The sequence below is a fragment of the Nerophis lumbriciformis genome, linkage group LG28 (genome assembly GCF_033978685.3).
Source record: "Nerophis lumbriciformis linkage group LG28, RoL_Nlum_v2.1, whole genome shotgun sequence".
Lineage (NCBI taxonomy): Eukaryota > Metazoa > Chordata > Actinopteri > Syngnathiformes > Syngnathidae > Nerophis > Nerophis lumbriciformis.
In genome coordinates this window covers 22,085,682-22,107,516 of record NC_084575.2, presented here as the reverse complement: position 1 = coordinate 22,107,516, position 21,835 = coordinate 22,085,682, and the positions used below count along the sequence as shown (strand labels likewise).

At 39.9% G+C, this 21,835-nt stretch overlaps 1 protein-coding gene across 1 annotated transcript; it reads left to right on the top strand.

The window, feature by feature from the left end:
- The first annotated feature begins 3,359 nt into the window (after positions 1 to 3,359).
- mafbb (v-maf avian musculoaponeurotic fibrosarcoma oncogene homolog Bb) lies at positions 3,360 to 5,123 on the top strand. Its single transcript, XM_061923459.1, has one exon. The coding sequence runs from the start codon at positions 3,619 to 3,621 to the stop codon at positions 4,603 to 4,605; it is 987 nt and encodes a 328-aa protein (XP_061779443.1). The 5' UTR covers positions 3,360 to 3,618; the 3' UTR covers positions 4,606 to 5,123.
- The last annotated feature ends 16,712 nt before the right edge of the window (positions 5,124 to 21,835 follow it).

The following is a 21,835-nucleotide window of genomic DNA, read 5'->3' as shown; positions in this document are numbered from 1 at the left end:
ATGACCTCAGCTCAGGACAGATCAAGAATAAAGTCACCATAGTAGGCATATGGAGAAGTGCTTTAGTACTAAAATGCAACTGTGCAAATTTTTTGCATATAGTAAGTGTGCTGAAGGAAAAAAATGCACATCTAACCTGGCCCAGTAAGTTAAAGTGCTGGTATTGTTGCACTTAGCCCTATTGCACAAGTAGTTAGCATCAACAGATGTTTTCACATGGACAATTCAACCAAAAAAGCATTTACAAGTGTATCTATGAATGAACCATTGCACAAAATGTGAATACATAACTTTAACCATAAAAATAGAAATATATAGAAATATAAATCCTTAGAAAGCCATATACTATAATGGCAGCTATGCTCTTGTCTTCGACAATGATACATCATGTATATCACATCCCATATGTTAGCCTAAAATAAACTCACAAAAGTCTTTGGAGAGATTTTTTGCAAAGGAAAACATGCCACCGAGCATGCACAAGACATTAAAAGAACGTTGAGAACTTGTTGAAATAGGTCCTGACGTTGAGCAACTCAAACCTAACGTTGAAACAACATGCTTTTTGACAACGCTTAATCAATGTTGGGTTCTGACATTGCTTTGACCATTGAATTTTGGTCATTTCCCAACTAATATTTTACAATACAAATACAACGTTGAAACAACATGGTTTTTGACGACATTTATTCAATGTCAGGTTGTGACGTTGATCTGACCATTAAAATTTGGTCATTTCCCAACCAACATTGTGGATCCAACGTTCGACATTAACGTTGTCTCAATTTACAAATACAACTATTTTTCAACGTTGTTTAGAAGTCAGTTTTAAAAAACATATGTGTATAATCAGGGCCGGCCCGTGGCATAGGCCGTATAGGCAAATGCTAAGGGCGCCGTCCATCAGGGGGCGCCACGCCAGTGCCACAAATGTTGGAGAAAAAAAAAAAGGAAAAAAAAGTTGATACTATTATTTCTAAATACAAAAAATAATCCCACGTTAATTAAAATGCAAAGTAAAGCCTATTTAATAGAAATATTATTTGTTACAACATTACGCCCCCCCGCCCCCCCCTCCCCCCGCACGGTGCGCCCCCTCCCTTCCCGTATCATGACTCTTTTTGGACGTCACCACATCAAAAAATCAACACAAGGTGTCAAAACGGCCAAAACTGTCAGGTGCCCAAGGAAGAAAAAAGAGAAAAGAAGAGGAGGAGAAACGAGAAAAAGACAGTTAGCAGGTAGGTAACGTTAGCCTACATGAAATTATTTGTCTGTTACAGAATGTGATAGTAACCTGGCTTTTTAGCATTAAGCTAATTTTACATGATTCGGCAATTGCTAATCAATAAATAGCTAGTTCTGTTTTAACGTCGGGTTAATATTGTGGAGGGTTTAAATTGTTATGGAAAATAATAATGTAACGTTAGGTAATTACAGTACTCCCACCTTACATTCCTCAGGGACATTTGTATTAGATCTTTTAAGCAGGTGTTTTTTGTTTACATTGTTATTGCCTTCTGGTTAGCTAATGTTTGCCCTGCAGGTAATAGTCACTTCTCCACCCCTTTATATATTAGGTATAGTTGTAAGTAAAAAAAAAAGGTCAAAGACAAAGCTATTCGGTTTCTTGTGAGTATATACACTTCACTGCCGATGTGGGGGGGGCGCCACCTAAAATCTTGCCTAGGGCGCCAGATTGGTTAGGGCCGGGCCTGTGTATAATCAATGTTATATCATGGCTTGTGTCTGCTGGGAAGGGGTCCCACTAATTCAGCATTATAGAGACTTCTATTTTTCATGCACTCATTTTTGCTGTATTTATCTGCCAGACGTGGCAGACCGGCCCGTGAAAATAATGCCTACATCCAACCGCTCCTTTGTGCAAAAGATGTCGGAGACCCCTGCACTATAGCACAGTGTTTTTCAACCACTGTGCCGCGGCACACCAGTGTGCCGTGAGATACAGTCTGGTGTGCCGTGGGAGATTATCTAATTTCACCGATTTGGGTAAAAAATATTTTTTTGCAAACCAGTAATTATAGTCTGCAAATGATGTGTTGTTGTTGAGTGTCTGTACTGTCTAGAGCTCGGCAGAGTAACCGTGTTATACTCTTCCATATCAGTAGGTGGCAGCAGGTAGCTAATTGCTCTGTAGAAGTCGGAAACAGCGGGGGGCAGTGTGCAGGTAAAAAGGTGTCTAATGCTTAAACCAAAAATAAACAAAAGGTGAGTGCCCCTAAGAAAAGGCATTGAAGCTTAGAGAAGGCGATGCAGAACAAAACTTAAACTGAACTGGCTACAAAGTAAACAAAAACAGAATGCTGGAGGACAGCAAAGACTTACTGTGGAGCAAAGACAGCGTCCACAATGTACATCCGAACATGACATGTCAATCAACAATGTCCCCACAAAAAAGGATAAAAACAACAGAAATAATCTTGATTGCTAAAACAAAGTAGATGTGCGGAATAGCGCTCAAAGGAAGACACGAAACTGCTGCAGGAAAATACCCCAAAAAGAGAAAAAGCCACAAAAAAAGGAGCGCAAGACAATAACTAAAACACTACACACAGGAAAACAGCAAAAAACTCAAAATAAGTCACGTCGTGATGTGACAGGGGGTGACAGTACAGCTACTTTGAGACAAGAGCTATAGTGATGCATGCTTGGTGATGGTTTAAAGTCATATCCAACAATTGCGACAACGACCTTTTACTCTCAACTGAGGTTCATTTTTTAATGATTTCTGCTGTTGGTGTGCCTCCGGATTCTTTCAACGCAAAATGTGCTTTGGCTTAAAAAAGATTGAAAAACACTGCTATAGCACACACGCAAGAGAAGATATTTTTAAAATTGGGGCACGTGTAATGTAGACAAATGGCCGCTAGATGTCAGTATTTGTCAGTGCAATCAGAAATGATCAGCTGCCTTGTGGTGTAAATATGTTTTGTTCAGTAAACTCATCGAGGCTGCTACATTAGTTTTTATTTATCCACCCATCCATCCATTTACTACCGCTTGTCCCTATTTATTGGTTGATAAATGCATCAGGTAATTATTAAATAATTGATTGGATGCACAAATGTTTCCAGTCTTGCTGGAAACATTTGGATCGTGTTGCATATTTGTTTTACATATATGCACGCATTTAATGAATATGATACGTGACAAGCGATGCAAAACAAGTTGCAAACTTGATGCATTAAAGTGAATGACGTTAGCTTGCGTGTTAGTCAAGTGATGGTCACGAGCAGCTTGAGGAAGGAGAATGGAAGCAGCTTGTATGCAAATGTACTCTGGGGCATTCCCATTGGACAGGAGCGTGGAGGTGTAGTCAGGAGGGCGGTGACATCGAGCAGTGCAGCTTTATGAAGTAAACGGTGCCCGGCTTGCACAGTCAGACGTGTGCGTCTGAGTCCTCTGACACTGGTGGAGTTTCACTTGGTTCTTATTTCCTAATAAGGCTGACTGTTGCCTAGTTTGATGCTGTGGGAGTCATTTTCTCTTCTGGGCGGACATCTATGTTTTGGAGTTTTTGGAGTGCGCGCAGTTTCACTGACTGCATGAACTTGTGGACAGTTTGGAGCTCTTTGCCAAGAAAAGGAAGCCATTAGGATGAGCACCGAGGCACATTCACTTTTGGGACTGCAGAAACCCCCTATGAATTTTGTCAGCGACTTCGACTTGATGAAGTTTGGCGTCAAAAAGGAGACGATGCAGGCAATCGAACGATCCCTAATCGGGCCATGCAGCCAGCTCCACAGACCGGACTCTGTGTCCTCCAGCCCTGGCAGCACACCGAGCAACTCTGTGCCCTCGTCACCAAACCTCCCACCAAACGACCTACGAAATAACCCAGAGGGTGACCCGTTTTGGATACCCAATAACGGGGCTTTCCCTCACCCGATGTACCCCCAAGCTTTTGGGCTGACACCTGAGGACGCAGTGGAGGCCCTCATCGGGGCGACAGCGCAGCAGGGTCATCCCCCGGCGCCTCATAGCCACCACCAGCCACCTTTCCAAGTTGACTACGATGGCTACAACCAGCTCAGCGAGACTGCGCATCACTACTCAGAGCTCTCTGCTGCCCCAGAAATGCTCCCTAGTACCCACTGCCAAGACCCCTATCTCAAGAATGACATGGAGTGTGCATCTCCTGAGTCCCTGGACGGGCAGCATGAGGGCAGTGGTGCAAACCACCATCATCACCACCACCACCTCCAAGGGCAGCACAGGCGATCCAATGCCGACATGAACTTTTCAGATGACCAGCTGGTGTCCATGTCGGTCAGGGAGCTCAATCGGCTCCTCAGGGGCCTTGGCAAAGACGAAGTGATGCGTCTCAAGCAAAAGCGTCGGACCCTAAAAAACCGAGGCTACGCGCAGTCGTGCCGCTACAAGCGTGTCCAGCAGAAGCACATCCTTGAGCACGAAAAGACCAGCCTGGTGTCCCAGGTCGAGCAGCTTAAACATGAACTGAACAGACTTGTCCGGGAAAGGGATGCATACAAACTCAAATGTGAGAAACTGTCTGGTGCAAACTGTTACCATGAAACTGGGTCAACCAGTGACAACCCTTCTTCTCCAGAGTATTTAATGTGAGAGATGATGATTTTCTGAGAGAACTGATTTTTATCAATAACCAGCAGTCAATTTCGCTCTTAAACAATCAGTCCCATGGATGGATTATCCACATTTAAGTCATGTGAAACTCAAATAAACTAAGAGATAGAAAGACTCTGCAGGCCCTGAATTAAGAAAAAGCCTAATGAAGCATGCATGCAGGACATGTGTGAGAGACTTATAGAGACACTTCTATCTTAAATCTCATACTCAAAATCATCCCTCTGCAAATCATTCTTACTCCTCTTTTTTCATTTGAATTCATTTTGCTGATTTTGCGTTTATTTTTTGTCACCGGTTTGTTTTCCTGCTTCCTTAAAACATTGATGAGAATGATGATGCCAATTTTATTATCAATATTGAGCTGAGCTGAGTCTGCTGGACAGATGTCTTGTACTTGCCTGTCTTTTTTAAGAAAACAAACAATTATGCAAATTGTTGTTTTTGTGTTTTACATCAACTATGGATCAATAAACCCTATGTGACTTTTTAAACAATGTCTCATCTCTTCATGGGGTTTGTATTACAGACATGCCGCTTGCACGTCCTTTGTCACACTCTAAGCCATATCAACATTTTAGTCATTCACACAAGCAAAAAAAAGAGGATGCATCTAACATTAAAAGTGTGGCGCATGGAAAGAGAATTTAGTTTATGATGTGTAAATAGTGTCCTAAAAATAGAAGATATGCAAAACGCTTTTTTAGCTAAAAAGTATAATAGTAATCAGATTTTTTAGGATGATTTATCAAATGCACTCCTTTTTTATGTATTGGACATTTTAATGCCTGCAATGTGTATATATTCACAGTATATACTATATAGAGTAAATCAATATATTCACAATATAACATGTTAGACAGTTGTAGAGTGCTGTGTCTTCATTTTTGTGGTGAATGAAGGGACAAGTGGCTTTCTCTCCTCTGACCTTTCCTCTTCAAGGAGCATGGCTTCCTGTGGGATCCCGACATGTGAAAGCACAGGAGGCAAGCTGGCAGAGGCTGTGGGGGACAGATAAAACAGAGTGGAAACCAAGCTTCCCCTCTACTCTCTTCCTCAGTCAAACAAATCACATCTGTATGTAGCGACAGAGGAAGAGAGGAGCGGGAAAACTACGGCAGCTGACTCCACGCTGCTTCAAACACTTCCAGGGGCATGTTTGTGCTTGATAGCTTTTTTTCCATTCTCCTTTTCTGTCCTCTTTGCTATTTTGTAATCCATAAGAAAATTTCCTGCAAACAGAAACTTCTCCGTTCACGAGTGCAATAATGTTTGGATGACCGACGTGCTTTTGAGGCAAATGTGATATAAGCGGCGTCTTTGAGAATTGAGTTTTTAACATACAACAGTGAGCCTTCCACTGTCAGAGGAGACTTTCTGACAGTTCCTTCCCATTAGTTGTTCTAAACAGGTGGCTGACCTGCAGTAATTGCACAATCTTTTCTCCTTTCTTTTCATGTGTGACCCCTGAGAGTTCTCTGCTCAACCCTCACACAACAGGTGCAAAAGCACTTTCCCCCCCCGAAAAATTCCTCCTGATATTGGACTTCTTAAAACAGAAAATATAGTGGCACTGACATTGTCAAATAGGTTTTAATTGATCAATATGTTACAGCTTCTTTTATTCAAAATGTGAATTATTATGTCAAGGATATTCAGGACCACATTTCCAGAAAGCTAAGGACTGGGTGGCCGAACTTATTCTTTTACTATTAGTAATATTTGGTATAGTCCGGAGAACCACCATCCTCTACAGTAGACATTTGATTTTGGTCTATTTATTTTGTTAGAGTTACATGAGTGCGCTGCTATTTTTAAGGGCCATCTGCAAAAAAGCTGGTCAAAAATAATCTCTATAGCACAGCACAGTGTTTTTAAGAATCTGCTGCAAAAATGTGAGTCTCTCACAAATTTTTTGAACGGAACTCGTGGCTCACCAGATGAATAGCCCAAATGATGAAAAAGACAGGACATAAAATTGAACCTTGAGGAATACTGTAGAATAACATAAATAAGTTGAACAAATGACAACTGGCTGCATCTTAAGTAAACAGTAATACCTTAGTTACATAAATCACATTCCGGAAAAAAATTGTAACTGGCAAAAAGGAGAGGACTTAAAGGGGTGCCTTGAGGAACGCCTCAGTTATTCAAATCACAAGTTTGAACTGCAGTGTTCTGTGTTTGCTAATAAGGTTAAAATGCCAATGCAGGGATCTGTCAATTTATTTACAGTGGTCCAAGTTCCTATACAACAGGAGCACTCTAAGCTTTTTAGGAATTTGCTGCAAAAATATTTATCTCCAAAATTTTTTACTTAACTTGGGGGGAGGTATGGTGTCATCCCGGCAACCTGGGAGCCCTGGATTATGTTAATTCCTGTGTAAATGGCTACTATGGGAGAAGGCACTTGCTAATCAATATTTACAACAAATCATTCTTAATGATTAACTTTCTTACATGATATGATCTCACATGTGCATGTGTTACATAATCATAGGTGATTTTAGCGCTATCGTTGGCGCATACAGTCTTTGTTTATTTACTCAGCATGCTCCGACACGTTTTAGTCTTTTTAAGAAGTGCCTTTCTCATGCGTTACTGACTTTGACTGCTTTCAATCATCGCCTGTGAATTTATAAGCATCAGCCGGATAATTCAGTGCCCGTGTTGGCAGGGAAGAGGGGCTTTGTGGTGCTGTGTGACGACAATGTACAGAAAAACGATTAGCCAGCTCTTTTCTCTCGAATGTGATAGGCCAGAGCGGCTGATGTGAGAGGCGCACATTTTCCCCACCCCCTACACCCCGCCACAAACACCCCAAGCCCACAACGCCTGAGGCATGCTACTGAGTCAGCAGGAGGGAAAGGTGTCTGCACGTATGTGGCATCAGAATGGAGAAAGGGAAGGATTGCACAAAAAAAGAACACGATGATGAAGCAGGTTAAAGAGGAAGCATCATCGCGTCTTGAATGGTTTCAAAATCCCTAGACCACAGTGGCCTTCACTAATCGACATGACCAACACAACAACGTGATACACTATTAAAACAGAACATTTTATGCTTATAGATGCTTTCCAGTGGAGCTTTGCCAATGTCAAGCCGCGTCAGAGACAGTGGACACAGACAGAAGAATGCAGCAGAGAGTTACCATTGTGTGGCGAAAGTCATAGGAATGCAGGCACACACGGACACCAATGAACACAGCCAGAGGCCTAGAGCCTCAAGAGAAGGCCTGGGCCAACAGAGTCAAACCTCACTTAGCTTTTGGACCTGTGATACAATACCCATGCTCCATGAACAGGTTTAAGAATTTGTTGTAGACGGGCTCCTGAGTGACTGTCAGAGATTAGATACAAAAAAGCCTTAGTTCATCAGCAGAGTAAACATGTGTTTGTTTCAAACAAACACTGCTGATCAATGAGATAATTATTTGCTCACAATGATAATTTTAGCTAGTCTTCTATGTTGGCAACAGGTTGGATATTTGAGCCCAAAAACCAGGTGAGGTCCAGTTCCAGGTACATTTTTTTCATCGTTGTTTTGCAACAGTAAAAGCCCATATTAATGAATGTATGATAGCACGGCTTCACGTGAAGCACTGATTTAGATGGAGGACAGGATGGACACTGAGCTTCCTCTTTCACTTCCTAAATGAGGACCCAGTCAAGTGACTCTTTGTGAGAGCGTTAAGCTTGTATGTCGCAGGAAAACACAGCTTGGATGGTTGTGGTTTCCGTTCAGGATGTCCAGTTGTTTCTGGGCAGTTGTGACACTGTGAATCATGCAGTGATTACACACGCACACTCAAGCGTCTCCATGGATATTGCAAACACAAATGCAAAATCACTACAAGTTAAGATAACTTTATCCTAAACTAGATTTTGTAATGTAATGTATATGTCTTTAAAAAGGTTTCTCTTCATGGTTAAACCTCCCGCATTATCACAGATTCTTCAGTAATTATGAATATACTACTGGTAGTGACTAATGTTGTCACATGACATGCATGGCAAAATACAACCGAGCGGATTAATATGTAGCTCTTGAACTACAATAAAGGTTGCGAGCTTATCTTATTGGCTGTAATAAGGCTTCCTGGGGACGTGGTGTTCAGTGTGTTTGTGCATGAACTTCTTGGGATCTGATAGGATGAAGCGCTGATAAAGCGCTTGTCACGTTTCACTGGACACCACAGAGACAGCTTTGACAAAGTCTTGTTTCATTACAGAGCCTGGACTTTGGTCATAGAGCAAAGGGTGAACTACCATATGTAATAATTACACACATTTCTCTTGTCATGAGAAAACAACACTGGGAAGCATTAAAAAAGAAGACGTTGCATATATACTGAAGGATGTTTCTTTTTTTCAACTTCATTAGTATGACACTGCAGCTTTACAGGATAAACGAAGCCAGTCAACACAGGGGGAATTATCCAAGAGAGCCGACCTCTTTCCCTTTCTTTCCCTGTTAGGATTTCCTGTTCTGTTTTATGGGGGTCATGCAGCTGGCAGGCGCCCTCCTGTTTCTGTCCATAAGAATGACAGACATCCATTAGTGCACAGTAGAAACACGAGCTGCAGAGGTTAACTCGGCCACCTTATCCATCTCCCCCCCACAGCCTCTTCCCTTTCCTACAGTTCCCGACCCTAGTATACAGCCTACCTATCTTCAGGGCTGATCATTGTGTCTCTTGATTGCCGTTAAGCAGAGCTCCACTGATTTAAGGGTCAGCTTCTGCACAAGCATGTGCAAACTATGTCAGAAGGGCCAACCCCCAGTGAACACTCTATCTTGTCTATACAACGGCATCTGCAGCGTACAGTACAACCAGATTTAGTTGTTTCTTCTGTTTTTGACTGTTTTACTCTAACCCTGATGTATTGATCTATGTTTAGGACCTTAACATTGCAGACACGAGACCCCAGCAGTGGTGAGAAATGTTCTAGAGGAGTGTAACAGGCCTGCTCGAAACTGGGTGTGTCACTCTCCCACTAATGTGTCATGTTAACATCCCTGTGGTGTCATAACTTGTCCTTCATGGTTATCCAAAGGTGGCTGTGAAACTTTAGGCCATTCCGTGTAGCCAGACCATTTGGTGGAAATTGCTGTCTTTCACAGACCCATCTTTTTGGGTTCATTGGCCATTTTCAGCTTAAATTAAGTCAGTATGTTTACATGCACTAAAAAAGTTGGATTCACAAAGTAGTTTGGTCTCTTTGTTTTTGTAATTCTATCTGAAGTCCACGCAACGATCATCGACCAAACACAGTGTGTTTCTGAAAGGTTGGCAATTTTGATCCTTTCAAATCATTTGGCTTTGTGAGTAGAGGAAGAGAATGCTACATGACATAGCTTTGCTCTAATGTGCGTTCAGAAATGTTTCAAAGGGGTCCTATTATTCAAAACCATTTATTTTTTACCAATTGGTACCTGTTTTTGTGTATTTGGGATCTGCATGAGTCCTACAATTTTTAAATCAAACTATGGAGGCATGACAGAGATATTTATAAAACAATCTTGCCTTCCTTCCTTCAAACAAGCTGTTTGGAATTTGCCCAGCATGTGAAGTTTTTCCAATTGGTGACGTTAGCGGATATTTCCACATACTGTAAAGTTTTACCCGAAGAGCTTTGCACGACTCCTCCATTGGAGTCCGACGTTGGAATCAATAAGTTACTTATTTTTCTCTATCCTCTTTTTGTGGGGCAGACTGGCTCGTACATGCACATGCATCTTACGCTTTCGGCATTTCTAATACAAAGTAGCTTATAGTTCTAACTTACCGTATATTTGTCAGTAGACTCGATATGGAGGCGCTAAAAACTACAACATTGCTGACGGGCAGAAGACGCAGTCGAATTGAAGGCACGTAAATAAGATCGCCCACATAACTGCACATCCTAAAGACAAAATCAGAAAGCGGATGGTAGACAGCCTGCAAAACCAAATCAATGCAAAATTTTGAACAAAGAACCACAGTTACATGTTATGTAGACCACAAGAAGTGATTTAAAAGTATACAATAAGACCCCTTTAATGAAAAGCTTGTTACAGACATGCAAAAGGAATCTGGTTTACAATTGCAAAATCTATGTGATTAGTTTGTTTACATGCATTTTGAAAAGCTATGCTATTGCTATGCAATAATTCACATTTTTTCATGCATGTAAATGCCCTTTTTGTCAGTCAGGGAGAATACACTTTGTGACAGACCAACTACAGTTAGCAAAGGATCTATTTGAAGTCTGTACACTACAGTGAACTCATACAGTTGCTCTTTTGTAGTCTGCATAAAGGAAATGTCGTACGCTAGGAATTAACGACAGAAACAAAACTTCATCGTAAAAAAACATTTTATGGGAGATTGGAAGCCCACTGTCATCATTTGAAACAGAAGCACATCTTATCAATTCATCTCTCAGCAATACATCCCAACAATTGGGATGTGGGTCATATACATGCAAAAATATTTGTTTTCAGTTTTTAGTTAGTTTTGGACTTTTCCCGCAGTCCAGAAATATGCACGTTGGGATAATTGGAGACTAAATGGTCCATAGGTGACTGTGTGTATGTTTTTTTTCTGTGTGCACAGTGATTGCCCAGTCACCATTTAGGGGTTATCTCCGCATCTTGCCCAAATGTCAGCTGGGATAGGATGAATGTTTTTTTAATCTTGCATGTGTGTTACGGGACGCAAGCTTTTCTGCCGCTGAACAAAATCAAACCAACACTCACAAATCAATAACTTTATGTTCTGTTGTTAAATAAGGTTTGAACACATGAAATAATGATGCATTTTTTATGAAATTAACAAAAAACTGTTTGATCATAAACACTAAAGCTGGAGTTTTTTTTAAACACTTCACTATGTCTTAAGTTTTCTAAAAGCTCAGTTTTTGAGGACAAAAACCTACGTTTGTATGTAGACAAGAGGCCAAAATGCATAGAAAAATATGGGGTTTTAAAATATACTTTTTCATATGGACATTGCCTAAGGAGCAATTATTCACTTTACTTTGGTCGTGGTAATCTACATTTGTAGTCACAGCTGCCCTGGGGTATAGCCTACTGGCAGAAACATTGCTACCAATTCATGTCAACTGACTTTTCAACCACCACCAAACATTCATGTACTGTGGGGAAGGTAGACACAACAGCAGTGATTGGGATGCAGGAAGCCAGGTCTGAATTGATCACCCACTGGTTTTCTGGACAACCTAATATGAGACAGAACTCAAAATCTTCAATACAAAATGCTTTCTGCTGAAAAAGCTTCAAAAAGATACTTTCCAAGTGCACTGTTGCATTCAGGCCCCTCCACCGGTACACAGGTTTGTGAATCACTCAGTCGTGAACACTACACATACCAAAGACACAGACCAGCATTACAATTACAGCAAAGAACATGCTGAAGTTTTAAATACATAGTACAAGAGAAAATGCTTTTCAAGGAGAAAAAATACTGTCTTACAATTAGGTCGAGACAGCATATGCATTATGTACTGAGGATTACAAAATATTCTGATAATTACCCTTGCAAGTGCACTAGTTTATCTGGGCCTTGGAGGGGAAAACAAGAGGTCAGTCAAAGTGAACAGTTCTGAATCCCTACTCTATAAAGTATTTGAACTAAAATACCTATTCTAAAGAAAGGACAATCTTCTAACCCCTAATTTAGATACCCAACGGATGTTGATCATTCTGTAACACGACATGATGTAACATACATAGTTTGAATACTTGAACAACATTACTAGTTAATCATTCAAATTCTTTGGATATTCTTCCCGAAAGTCTAGATGATTGACTCAGCCTTAGCAGAGATACAGCAGCAGCTGGGAGTTACAGTGGAGTGTGTAAAGAAACACACTGCCCACACGTGGTCACTAACATGTCCAGGGTGCTCAATAACATAAGTTGGTAAGTTTTGACTGAAAACCCTGCTTGCACTTGATCTGATATTTGGCAACCTATTTGTCTGCTTCTTGTGTTTGGACTACTTTTCTGAGAATCAGACAAAAGACAAACTATAGGAAGAGAAGATTATTTAGTTATTATTTGGTCAAAACTTTAATTTATTTGGCTCTTAACTCACCCTTCCACAAGGTTTTGTGGGAATAAGTCGTGAGTTCTTTTCCAATAAAACAACATATAAAGTTAATAATTCATACGGGTGGGGGTAACAACATGTGTTTGTGCGCCTGCCCCAGTTTGCCTGCAGTGGTGAAAAACATTTGCTGTAAGAGTGTCAACTTCAAGTCTGTTTTGTACATGTGAGGTCAAAAGGCCAGTGCAAGTGTGTAAGTGACAGCAGTAATGGCAAGTGGGCTATATTTAAAACCTAGAAGGAACAGAGCCTTGACTCATGTGTGGACCCTGTTTCCACGCAACATTTTCAGCATCCAATATGACCTAATGGCAATCATTATTTTAAGACACTTGATTATGACATCTATTGCTTAAATGTAAAATGGAATATTTGCTGTCTTCTGTCTTCCGTAAAATGGTAGCTTGCACATTATTAGACTGTGTCAATCATGCTGCCCTTTTGGAATAGGTTTTATTGATCGCTTAGAACATGTGATCTTTTTATTTTAAGGAGGAGATGGCAAAGAGTTATCATTGTCATTGTTGTTAGCGTTAGTGCTGTTAAACTGTGTGGGTACGTAGTCGGCAGCTTAGGTGTTTGTGAGCTTAGGTGGAGCCCAATGGAAAGCACAAGACTTGGGTTTTCCCACACAGCATAGACTTTGAAATTGGAGCAGTTTCTCTGGAGCATGATCAAGCTCCGATCACCCGATAGATCTGTCAGAACTACAGTTCCTGAGCAACAGAATGTATTTATAGTAGTACAATAAAGTCTACTTCATTCCAGATTTGTTGGAATTGAGCTAACTTGAGTTTTCCACACAAACATTCCAAAACAGTTGACATGTCAAATAAACATGAGATTAACAAAGAGAAGTGTGGCAGATAGCGTGTCAGTTATGCCTTCAGTCCTTTTGTTTTTAGAACAACTCGCCTTGAGGGCTACTTCAACATGCTTACACCTATGCTGTTATCTCGACTGTATATCTGTGTAAGCAGCGGACTGAGACAGAAGCATGAGAAATGGAGGCGAGCCTGGTCCTCAGGCCCACGGATAGGGGCTATGCTCTTAGAAGTAAACAGGTTTTATGTGTCTGTGTGTATTTTATCACCTCTGGAAAGGTGGCAGGACAAGACTTCCCACAGGATTAGCGAGAGCCTTGTCATCCCACATTTTGCTCTCCTGAATCCTCACGTTATTTGATGACACCCTTCTTATCATCACATCTGCCAGACCACTTGTGGGAGGGTTACAAGGTGCTCTTTCAGTACAATACACAAAATCTGATTTTTCATCTTTGAGGAGATCCTGATAGATGGTTATTTCAAATAATCTTTGACTGATGTTTGGAACTACATTGAGGATCATTGACAATGTAGATACAATTTAGATATGAATGTATCATCCAAAGCATTATTAAGAGGGTAATATATGGGAGTTGTTACATTATGTGTGTAGGTATGGGCGATATGAACGAGTTACAAAGGCTCCTAATTTGACTGCTGGCCTATGCGATAACGTATTTCAAGTTGTTATTTTTTCAAAAATATTATTCATCTATTTGCTAATTTACTGTTCAGGTCTGGTTATTTTCTGTTGTAACACAGTTACGGTATATATACACTTCTGTTAAAATGTACTCAGCACTTATTCCTGTGTTGTTTAGATACTTTTCATTACTTTTGGGCGACGAAGGCGGTATTGGCCATACACCAATGCAGATAAGTAAACATCCAATTTTAAAGATCATTGAATGATTGATTACATTTTAGATCACAATCATGATAAGACAAAAACACAGGATAGCACTGTAACAATATTACTTAAAAAAAAAAAAAAAAATATATATATATATATATATATATATATATATATATATATATATATAGTCAGGAGTCAGGACGCATGCGCGGTAATCACGCGTTAAAAAATGTAGCGTAGTTATAGGAACTTACAGTTAACGCATAATTATTGCACTAACTTTGACATCTTATATATATATATATATATATATATATATATATATATATATATATATATATATATATGTATATATGTATATATATATATATATATATATATATATATATATATATATATATATAATTTTTTTTTTTTTTTTTAATACAAATATCAATCATTTCTTACTATTGGCTCTGATTTAAATCCTTTGGTTTTTGCCCTTAGTGTGGCCCTTGTCCTCCTTTGCAATGTTTTTAATGCTTTTTAGAATATTCCATGGGCCAGTAAAAAAATAATAATAATGTTTTCCAGGCCGGATATTGTCCACTATTACAGTTGGTTAGTTTGAGTTTCTTAGCAATTTTCGCAGATCCATGTGAGTGAGGAACAATCTGAGTAAACTCTCTCTGCACATTAGTCATTGCCTTTCATAATCGAGTCAAGTATAACAGTGGTCTTTCAGCACGGACCAGTCCTGCACACTTCCCGGACTCGATCCCACAAACACATATCCTCACTGATTGCGAGTTGAGCTGTCAACCCACTGTCCAGCACCTCAAGGCGTCAGAGACTAAGGTTTAGTTAACATAGTATCATACAGGAAAGCTGACTAGCATCCGTTACACGAGTCAAGGCCTTTTGTTTTTATGTAGCACCAATTCACAACAGTCGTTATCTCAAAGCACTTTACAGATAGAGCAGGTTTCAAACCACCTTGCTTATAGGTCAATTGGTTAACTGAAGGTGAAGGAAAACTTTAGGGTAGCGGTCTTAAACTTAAACTTTAACAAACAGTCTTAAACCGCTGGAGGTAGGGTCTGGGTGAGGCCGGGCCGCATGATGTATTCTCTTCAGAATCATGTTTTACCCATGTGACTAAATCTAACTAATTCTTCCAGCAGTATAGTAACCTGAGCTATGGTAAGCCTTGAGTCATTATAGATGTAAAATTGAATGTAAAAATTGTATATTCTGACGCTGTTGAGTTACCCAAGAGATGGTCAGAGACAGTTCAGCTTGCTTATAGGAAGTTGCTCCTGTGTGCCTTGCTGTAATTTTTATGTTTGCAACGTCATTGTAGTTAGTGTCTAATGGTATTCAAGATTGCCATAATATATCTAACTCTTGGCCACACACGGTGCGCGATTGCACTAAACTATGAAATTAAGTAGAGGGCCACGAAATATGGCCCCGTGGGCCGCAAGTTTGAGACCCCTGAAGTAGGGGAAAAACCTGTCACAGAACCCAGGCTCTGTGAGGTGGCCATCTGTCTCCACCACTTGAGTTGACGCTAAAGAAGTTAGAAGTAAACAATTTCTGTTTTTAACAAACAGTGATTAGATTCCTTTTACACTTGTACAAGCATACATTACTCTATTTAAGTTACTTAAAGCATGGCCTGGACAGTTAATGTTTGTTTATGGTGAATATTTAACCTGGGAATCGGTTCATTCGATTTCTATTATTTCCTGTGGGAAAACTTGATTGATTTAAATGATTGATTGAGTATTGATTGTTGTTAAATTAGAATAAATGGTTGGTTGAAAAGCATCCCAGAAAAGATTGAGTTTGACCTTAGAAGTTCCACTCTATTTAGTTGTACCCGTTTTCTACAGTATGTGAAATATTTTTAACATGTCTGTAGGAATATTTACATTTACTGCACGCACTGGCTTAAAAATTCTGTTTTAGATCCTATCAAAATATGTTTTTTTATGAGGCTATATTTGACCCAGTCAGGTCCTTTACACCAATGTTCCTTTCTTTTATTTTATAAAGATGCAAATCTGGTTTTACAAAAGGAACTGACGGCATCAAAAAGGTGATGCCTTCGCTCCATCGTGAGCCACCATCACAAAGAGAGGTCGACCTTGCCTTTTGCCTCTTGGCTGTCTGACAAAGCAATCCCCATGCTGTCGTGCAGCACGGCCGTCCTCTAAATGAAAGTAGCTGAGAAAAGAAGGGCAAAGAGGCCTATGGAATATCAATGTGCAATGCTCTCATTTAAGATTAAAGCTTTGAATAGAACCCTATGGAGCCTCTTCCCTAAGAAATGCTTGACATTTTACCCTTGCTGACTCTGGATAAAAAGGTGTCCTGCGCCACCAGTATCACCACCTCCGCTAACTAGCTGCCCCTCCTCAACTTGCCCTCCATCCTCCAAATTCATTGTGGAGTTATTGACTTAGACTACTGTCACACTTGGAGCAAATAAGTGAAATGGATCCTCTTAGTGGCAGCCTATGATAAGAATACTGGAATAGCTGAAAGTGTAGGGATCAGCAAAATGACAAAGTATAGAAATATGAGGCCAGTGTGATAAACCCCGAAGAAGAAATTCTTTGAATATGGACTGACAAATGTGGAGAAGAAAGGGGGACAAGAGCAAAGAATGATAGACTGTTAGAATATTTTTGAGAGACTATAATATGTGAGGTCTGTCTTTTTCTTTACAAGTAGCTCCAAATGGAAAACAGCATCTGCATCAATACAGAATGGTACCTCGTTTTCGTTAATGGGTAACCCGTTCCAAAAGGTCTAACGAAGACCGAATTGTACGAAACCCAAAGACATTTTTCCCACAAGAAATTCCATAAATCCAATTAATCCATTCGAGACACCCAAAAATGTTAACACCAAACCCATTTTATAGAAATACATTATAGTTTTGCATTAGTAAGTACATATACAGTATATGAGGAATAAATTAACATTTAACATTATTTTTTACCTTTATTAAAGACTGTGGCGAGGTAAGGGAAGGAGGAGGGGAGAGTGAAGAAAATGCCACAATCGTACTTTACTACAAGTTCTTTCTGAAAGGGGAAATACGCTTTTTCTGAAATTCACAATCCTTATTTGAGACAGGAACAAACATACTGTACGTGTTTTGTTGTTATCTTTTTTGTGCATTCTAAGTCGGAAAAACAGACGAGTACAAGACAACTAACAATGTAGCTGATGGTATTCATCTATAAAGCTTTCTAACAACCTCCAAAAACCTTCAACAATACTCAATTTACATGCCATGACCTGCATAACAACCAAGTATTAGCGACATAGTTATTAAAGGAGCTAACGCTGATTAACTACTTTTAGTAACACATCGCCTTGATCAAGGACGCAACGTAGCCATTGTAGCTCTTGATTGATTGATTGACTTTTATTAGTAGATTGCACAGTACAGTACATATTCCGTACAATTGACCACTAAATGGTGACACCTGAATAAGTTTTTCAACTTGTTTAAGTCGGGGTCCACATTAATCAATTCATGGTAACTGAGTCAGTGAGCTACTGCGTCGCCACTGGGTTTGTAAAAAATGTTTTGCTGGATTATAAATCATGCCTCTCCACCGAATAGTAGAAGGTTGTGACCAAAAGCCAAGAATTTGGTCAACTTTGAAATTTAACTTAGACCTGAAGACATCGTTACAAAGACGCAGCAATATGCTTGGTTGCTCCCAGCAGTTTTATACATAAGAAGTGAGGGTTATGATTAGAGACGTCCGATAATGGCTTTTTTGCCGATATCCGATATTCCGATATTGTCCAACTCTTAGTTACCGATTCCGATATGGACTGATACGGATATATACAGTCGTAGAATTAACACATTATTATGCCTAATTTTGTTGTCATGCCCCGCTGGATGCATTAAACAATGTAACAAGGTTTTCCAAAATAAATCAACTCAAGTTAGGGAAAAAAATGCCAACATGGCACTGCCATATTTATTATTGAAGTCACAAAGTGCATTATTATTTTTTAAATGCCTCAAAACAGCAGCTTGGAATTTGGGACATGCTCTCCCTGAGAGAGCATGAGGAGGTTGAGGTGGGCGGGGTTGGGGGGGTCAGGGGTAGCGGGGGGTGTATATTGTAGCGTTCCGGAAGAGTTAGTGCTGCAAGGGGTTCTGGGTATTTGTTCTGTTGTGTTTATGTTGTGTTACGGTGCGGATGTTCTCCCAAAATGTGTTTGTCATTCTTGTTTGGTGTGGGTTCACAGTGTGGCGCATACTCGTAACAGCGTTAAAGTTGTTTATACGGCCACCCTCAGTGTGACCTGTATGGCTGTTGACCAAGTATGCATTGCATTCACTTGTGTGTGTGAAAGGCCGTAGATATTATGTGATTGGGCCGGCACGCAAAGGCAGTGCCTTTAAGGTTTATTGGCGCTCTGTACTTCTCCCTAAGCCCGTGTACCACTCCGTACAGCGGTGTTTCAAAAAGTCATAAATATTACTTTTTGAAACCGATACCGATAATTTCCGATATTACATTTTAAAACATTTATCGGCCGATAATATCGGCAGTCCGATATTATCGGACATCTCTAGTTATGATGAATGAATCATCTAAACAGGGAACACAAGTCATGTGCTGAAGTATACAAACATCCTATCAGTCACCATCCCAGTGAGAGTGGACATTGTACAGTAAGTGATTATTGTATTATGTCTGCAGTTTATATTTCTTGTTTAGAACTTAGCAATACTGCGACATGATGCTTAGTGTTTGTTAGTGCCACTCACTCAGTTTTTAAAACGTGTAACTCATCATCTGTATAATCAGGCTAAAAAAAAGAAGGTTTTTGATCATCATTTGTATCAAAGTAATCATTGTTGGGTCTCATGAAGTCAGCCTTGATTAGTGGTAGTTGTTGTTGAAGGAAACAGAGAATGCTGCGATGCGATCTGTGAAATCAAGGGCCCCTCCAAAAAGTACCAGCAATGCTTAAAATGACTACATACTGTTAATATTCCATGTTATCATGAATGTGCCTCTTACTACATTACATACATACTTAGAGCATGTATGGGAAATATTGTTGGAAGTTTTTGAGACATTCTTAAGAGGGCTTTTTAGACAAACTACGTTAAACAAGGATTAAATCCCCATTATCTGGGTTGTTAGCCACCTCTTGTTAGTGTTTTTTACAATTTAGAATGCCCAAAAAAGAGGGACACGTCTGTTATTGTCTTACATAGGGATTGTGAAATGATAAAAAAAAAAACTTCAGTTCCCTTTTAAATTAAATAGTTTTTCCTCACCTTCTTTATTAAAGTACTGCACTTGCAACTTTCTTCGGCCCCATGGTGGGTTACTTTGAAGTCATATTCAATAACAAAACCGCAAAGAGACTCAGTATTTGTATGAGCACTCGATTCCGCGAAATGGACTTTGATCATGCACGATGTTTGGTCGGACGATAAACGAGCAAAATGTTGGGCAAGAACTTTGTTAAAGCTGAATCGTATGAAAAGTAGTACCGTATTTTTCGGAGTATAAGTCGCACCGGAGTATAAGTCGCACCGGAGTATAAGTCGCACCTGCCGAAAATGCATAATAAAGAAGGAAAAAAACATATAAAAGTTGCACTGGAGCCCGCCCAAACTATGAAAAAAACTGCGACTTATAGTCTGAAAAATACGGTACATGAAAAAATTGGAGTACGCAAATAAGCAAAAAGGGATCACTTCAGAGCTTCTAATGATTACTGCTTCCGTATTTGTTGTCTGCTTTTTAGCCTCAGTTTGAATTTCATGGTTGTATACTGAACAACTCTGTTGTGTTGATACAACCATGAGGCGTGCATTAAGATCAGTATTGATAAGAACAACTAAGATAAGAAATTAATACCGGTAATGACACTGTTCATACATAACAAGAAAATAATTTGGTGGTTTCATTTGAAACTAACGCACAGTAGTCCAGTCAGGAGATTGATGGTTTGAAGCTCCATTGAAGCATTGCTGTGTGCAGTTTGCATGTATTATACCCACATCCCAAAATGCTTAACTGGAGACTCCACTGTAAATTCTGAATGTGACTATGATGCTTGTGTGTCTATTTGCTGTTTGTCTTAATGATGACAAGCAGTATAGAAAATAATGAATGCATGGATTTAACATTCTACTGTATGTGTATTTGCACCATGTCATATCTTTGTTTTCATGGCTATGAACACTATATAGATAATGATATTAAAATGTAGTCTATGGCTGTAATCCCACTTGTGATAAACAGAATTCCACATCACGCTCCAACTCTGCAGTTAACTGAATCAATGCAATTCCACTTTTGCTGATCTTGCAGACTGAGACCCTCCCCCAACCCCTCTCTCTTGCATACACACACACACACACACACACACACACACACACACACACACACACACTCCCTCGTGGGGCAGGTCTACCCATCGTAACGTATTAAGAGTGGAAGTCATCACACAATCAAGACAAGGCAGGGTATGAGACGTCAGGCCAATTTGTTTCTTTCTTGGCGCTACATCACATTAGCAGGGTAGCTATACCCTTGAGCTAAATCTAAGTTCACATAGAGGCAGCAGGCTGCTGGACAGCATTGTCAGCACTTTTTAGACGGCTGCTGACATGTAACCACAGACTGACAAAGGAAAAAAAAAAACAGCACAGTTTGAAATATGGTCCTACGGGTGTTCCTTTTTTTTGAGCGTGTAGTTCTTATCCTGAGGCAAGAGCAAGAAGTGTGAACATTTAATAAAAAAGTACCTCAGTCAGAGGTTAGCATCATCAGAGGATTCTGCCAAAGTCGATGAAAAGACCTGATTTCTGCTCTCATCAGGATCTCAGCCCAAATGTGCGAGTCAGAAGACAAATACAACTCAAAGAGGCCCGTCAATAGTTCAATCATCTGATATCTGTCTACTTTAATTAAACATATAATTGACTATCCAAGGACAAATTATAGTCATCCCATTACCCATGAATCGAATGGATTTGGCATAACCACCACTTGACCTTAAGTACAGGGTCACAGTGTATCCACTGTTCGCTGCCTTTCCATGCAAAATATGTCTGATGTGGCTCCAGTTTGCTGAAAACAGTTGGAGGGGAAAATACAATGACTGCAAGATTATCATACTGCTTCCGTTTGACTTTTGTAACTGAATTCATGAATATATATGAATCCATCTTGCGTCTCAATCTGAAGCACCCTCCAGCTGCTGGCATTTTCTTTGTTCCTCCGCAGTGTTTTCTCACTGGAAGTTTCTAGTGGTATCCGGAAAAACCTGGCCATGATGGTTTTTTAGGACTGTCAAAGTAACTGTGAATGAATCCACCATTATTATTAATCTGCTAAAAAGAGGCGGGGAAACATGGTTAA

Bases quoted from the DNA above. Each gene is read 5' to 3' on its own strand.
- mafbb (XM_061923459.1), top strand. From the start codon at position 3,619: ATGAGCACCGAGGCACATTCACTTTTGGGACTGCAGAAACCCCCTATG.